General features: G+C 35.3%; 1 protein-coding gene across 1 annotated transcript; it reads left to right on the forward strand.

The window, feature by feature from the left end:
* Positions 1-1,881: 1,881 nt before the first annotated feature.
* LOC122721537 (trans-resveratrol di-O-methyltransferase-like) lies at positions 1,882-3,389 on the forward strand. Its single transcript, XM_043949418.1, has 2 exons — positions 1,882-2,719; positions 2,836-3,389. Exons 1-2 carry the CDS (start codon positions 1,886-1,888, stop codon positions 3,136-3,138), a joined length of 1,137 nt encoding a protein of 378 aa, XP_043805353.1. The 5' UTR covers positions 1,882-1,885; the 3' UTR covers positions 3,139-3,389.
* The last annotated feature ends 1,779 nt before the right edge of the window (positions 3,390-5,168 follow it).

A 5,168-nucleotide genomic window follows, 5' to 3' on the forward strand; every position in this document is an offset into this window, starting at 1 on the left:
AGGTCATCATTAAATACAAACCCAATTTCTGGCATATCATCATTATTAACTGAGTTGTTTTATGTCTACCCTTTTATTATAAGTAAATGCTTCATTTATATTGTCTAGCCCCTCTTCACCTATATCAACATTTATATTAAATACATTCACATTACTTATACTTGGTTCATGGTCTACACTATTAATGATGTTACTTAGAGTAGGAAATGACTCACTAAAGGTTGGAACATTAACCTCATGCTCCTATATATATGTGTCCTTAATTTTACCATAATACAATACAGTTTTGTGAGAGAATTGTCGTCAATTAACATGAACACATCTTCCTTAAGACTCTTGAAAGGATCTGCAATTCATATATTAGGGATATTTTTGATTTAAATCCATTTTAAAACACATCTTTAATGTCCCAATAACTTATAAAATCAGTATCATAATTTGTAGCCATATAAATGTTCTCTCTCATAATTCAGTTCACCATTCTTTTCAACTAAAGTACTCTCATGATAAAACAATATATCTACTATAGACGTCATCCTCTATAATAAAAATGTCCCACGTTTACAATATAAGAAAAAAAAATCAATACAATGTACAAAGGCATTGAAATAAGATATTTAAAACAAACGTTTATGCACTAACAAATAAAATTAGTCCACTAATATTACATATATTACAAGACAAATATGGACCATAATATAATTCCAACAACCCATTTGATAGAGAATTAAATAATTTTTTTAAAATTTTTTTTACAGAATTTAGAAGTAATTATTTACCATTTATATCGTTAATATAAATATTGAAAGTTAGAAAGTGATATATCACTTTTATATGAATTATAAACTAATAGACGTTTTTTTTTTTCCTTTTTTAATATCATCAGAGTAAATCTTGAAAGTTGAAAATGATTAGCTACTTTTATTATTAGATAAATTATTATTATCAAGGGAAATGGTAAGGCTTATTTTTCCAAATTTTGGGTGCAATTGCGTAGAAAGTTGGAGAATGAGATGATCATGTAGAATGATTTATAGCTTGAAATGACTGAACAACTTTTTAAAGTGTCTTCTTCTAACTTCTGAATTTTCAAACTTGTCACTTCAATTTCAGAGAGACAGAGAATTTATTGCTGTCTCAGCTGTGTTTTAGAAAAATCAAAATAGAAGAGCACTCATCTGTAAACGGTAACTAATGAAATTATCCAGTATGCGCTTTCAGCCATATATTTAATCATATTTCTACTTTCAATTTTCTTTCTATGGCAATATTGCCTTGGAAAAGGTTTTGAAATTTTCAAAGATTAAAGACTAAATTAAATTTAGAAAAGTTAATATTTAACTGTAATATATTTCTGAGGTTTGTAATTAACAAATGTCCCATTGATTTAAATTTTTTAATTTCATTCGGTGGACTCTCTTAAAATGATCTCCCAAATAAAATTTATGCATCTAGCACTGCCCCAAGAGATAACTCCTAAACCTAACCCATGAAAAATAGAATCCTAGCGAGCATTATCAATTTATTGATATGTGACTCGAATTAAGGTATGTGACTCGAATTAAGGTATGTGACTCGAATTAAGAAATAAAGATAAGAAATTAAATTTAATAAAATAAAAGACCTATGGTAATTCATCCTTATTTAAAATTAATACTTTGCACGCTAGCACGTATCCTGCCAAATTATAATATTAATTTTCTTTTAACTTATACATATTTACTTTTTTATATTATTAATTAGTGTAAATCTTTGGAAGTTGAAAATGATTAATTATTTTTATTATTAATTAATATGATGATAATTATCTACGAAAACTTTCTGTATATCACCAAAACCATGGTTGGTTCTATGTCTATATATAGTGTTCTTGCTTAGTTCAGCAATGCATCTATCATCAAATCAAAGCTTAGAAAGCAAGAAACCTCCTTCACAAATCCTGAAGATGGCTAGTCTAGCTGATGGAAAGCATAAAGCTGAGCTACTTGAAGCTCAATCACATATATGGAACCACATTTTCAATTTCATCAACTCCATGTCCCTCAAATGTGCAGTTCAACTAGGAATTCCAGATGCCATCCACAGCCATGGCAAACCCATCACCATTTCTGAGCTCATTGCAGCTTTATCTCTCCACCCAGCCAAAGCCAATTGTATCCCTCGCCTTATGCGCATTTTGGTTCACTCTGGTTTCTTTGCTCGAGCAAAGATCAGCCAAAATGATCAAGAAGAAGGCTATATTCTCACTAATGCATCCCAGCTTCTCCTTAAGGATCACCCTTTAAGTGTCTCACCCTTGTTGCTTACCGTGCTTGACCCTTCTTTAACAAGACCATGGCATTATGTAAGCAATTGGTTCCAAAATGATGATCCTACCCCATTTGCTACGGCTAATGGGAGGACAATTTGGGACTTTGCTGGTCATGAACTAGAGTTCAATAATTTATTCAACGAAGCTATGGCGAGTGATGCTCGGCTGGTTATGAATGTGCTGATGAATGACTGCAAGTGGGTGTTCGAGGGGTTGAAGTCATTGGTTGATGTTGGTGGTGGAACAGGAACAGTAGCTAAAGCCATAGCTAAAGAATTCCCTCAGCTGGAATGCTTTGTGTTAGATCTCCCACATGTGGTGGCTGGTCTGCACGGTACTCACAACTTGAAATACGTTGGAGGCAGCATGTTTGAGGCGATTCCACCTGCGGATGCAATTTTACTCAAGGTAATTAACTACCCCCTCCCTCTCTTGGCCTCATCCTCTAAGATAGTTTCATAATATTCAGAGGGTATTTCTTCTATTAACGGCATCTGAATTTGTGTTGTTGCAATGACAAACAGTGGATCATGCATGACTGGAGCCATGAAAACTGTGTAAAGATACTGAAGCGATGTAAAGAAGCAATTAAGGGAAGAGAAGGAGGGAAGTTGATTATCATAGATATGGTGATGGAGCAGAAGGAGAAAGAAGATCATGAGTCCAATGAAACAGAGCTCTTGTTGGATATGCTGATGATGGTGTTGTATAACAGTCAAGAGAGAAACGAGAAAGAATGGGCTCAACTCTTTTATGATGCTGGTTTCAGTAATTATGAGATAATCCCCATACTGGGTTTAAGATCTATCATTGAAGTTTATCCTTAATTAATCTCGTAATGTACCATGCATGTACCTCCATGCATGCTATCAAACTATTATAGGTTTTAATCAAAATAATGTCTCACCTCTGCATGTCTCCATTATGTGTAAAATGTGTGGTTAGTTTGGAAAGATAAGGACTAATATCTTCCCATGTTTTCAATGGCATCAAATCTATGATGCGAATGTACTAGTAAAAAATAAATTTCACAAACTCGTTTCCTTTTATTTTAATTAGAACCTTCAGAATTTTTCTTTGATTGGTCCTAGTTTTCTTTGGATGATAAATCTGATCTTTATCAGTTTATTGCGATTGTACCTGCCCTTTTCGGACTGAGGTAACTCCTCCCTTAACTCATCTGGATATGGATTGTCTCTCCTCTCTCATCTAGGTTGTAAATATTTTTTATTATTTTTTAGTTTTTGGAGAGCAGCACTTAAAAGAGAGAGATTTCCTGTTGCTTGTCTTAGTTTATTTGATCGTCTTTTTTTATTTTCTCTTTTTCACATGTGCAGGTTTGGCCTTTAGGCCATTGTTCTCTAAAGAATCATGATGGTTGGAAGATGTAAGTGCTGTGGAGCTGGGTTTATGGTGCAACCTCCCTTTTCCACTCGCTATTGTTCAAAATCTAGAAGCTTCTTCTATGCTTTTGGAGGTCGCGATTGAGCTCAATTGTGGAAGATTGACCTTCCCTTTCTCAAGCGTCTGGCTCATCGTCTCTCTCTAACTCGGTCTTATATGTTTTCCTTATTGCCTGATCGAGGTTTCCTTGTCAGTTTGAAATTCTTTTTTATCTCGTTGCTATCTTAGTTTAGCTTTATTCTTGGTTCTTCATTGAATTGTTTTGGCTCGTGCCTTTTATTGGAAGAGTGATGCTCTCCTGAAACTACGATGCTAGTAATGACAATAAAAAATCTCACAGAAGAGGAGTGGTATATTTGTTTTGTATTAGTTTGAATGGTACCACGAGTTGTCGGATTATGAATTTTTAGATTTATGTGCTTAATTAGGATTTTATCTCTTAGGCACTAGGAACCCTAATATTATTGTAATGTCTATTTGCTACCTTGGGACTTGTTGCTATATTTTGGGCTTTTCTTAGCCATTTCAATGAATTCATCTACCTTAGGAAAAAAAAAATCTGATAATAGTGAGATCGGGTGAGGCGTCAAGATGAGGACATCTAGGCAGAGGTCTAATTTGTTGGGTTAATCATTATTATATGATCGGTCCGTTAGATCCCTCTATACTTGGCTTTAAGAAATGAGACCTATAAGATGAAGAAGACGGTCAGGGGACTACTGGGAAAGTTTCCGGTGGAGATCCTCCGACTCTCAATTCAGATATGAAAACTTCATGGAGTTAAAGAAAGTAAAATAGAGAAGAGAAGAGAAGAGAAGAAGATGGTGATTTTGGATTCTCCCTGTATGACCGTCAGAGAGAGAGATAGGTCCCTCTTTTCAAAAGGAAAGATCCCTTTTTTGGGGTTAGTCTGGTGCATAAATACCTTTGAATAAAGTTGATACCCCTGGTGCCATATCCTCTTCTGATTGGACATGGATGCTTTTGTGCAAGTGTGTCAGGCAGTACATTAATAATGGGCTATAGGACAATAAATGCGGAGTTAGCCGGTTCATACCCTTTACATGCGCATTTATGATCCCTGTGCTGAACCAAGGAGGCGACCAGCTCATAGGAGGTCGGCATCTTTACCCTAGTTTCATCAGGTCGTGCCGGGCTCATTCGATCTACATAGAAATAAGCTTCTTCTGGTTACTGAGATCGGCCACATCGGCGTTTAAAGCCTTATTGTAGTACAGGCTTTTGAGGAGGTTGGTCTGTCTGTCCCCTTCGGTCTTTGAGGAGGTCAGTCAGTCTGTCCATTTCGGGCCTAGGTAAACTCAGGAGTGTTGCTGGTTTAATTCTTTGTATTCAATAGGTTGGGCTTCTTACTTTCCGGTCCGACCAGATGGAAAGGTTTTCGATTCACGTATACACGTGTTATGATTTTGGAGGGTCCTATTTTTTTATACGT

Source organism: Manihot esculenta, chromosome 13, assembly GCF_001659605.2.
Source record: "Manihot esculenta cultivar AM560-2 chromosome 13, M.esculenta_v8, whole genome shotgun sequence".
Classification (NCBI taxonomy): Eukaryota; Viridiplantae; Streptophyta; class Magnoliopsida; order Malpighiales; family Euphorbiaceae; genus Manihot; species Manihot esculenta.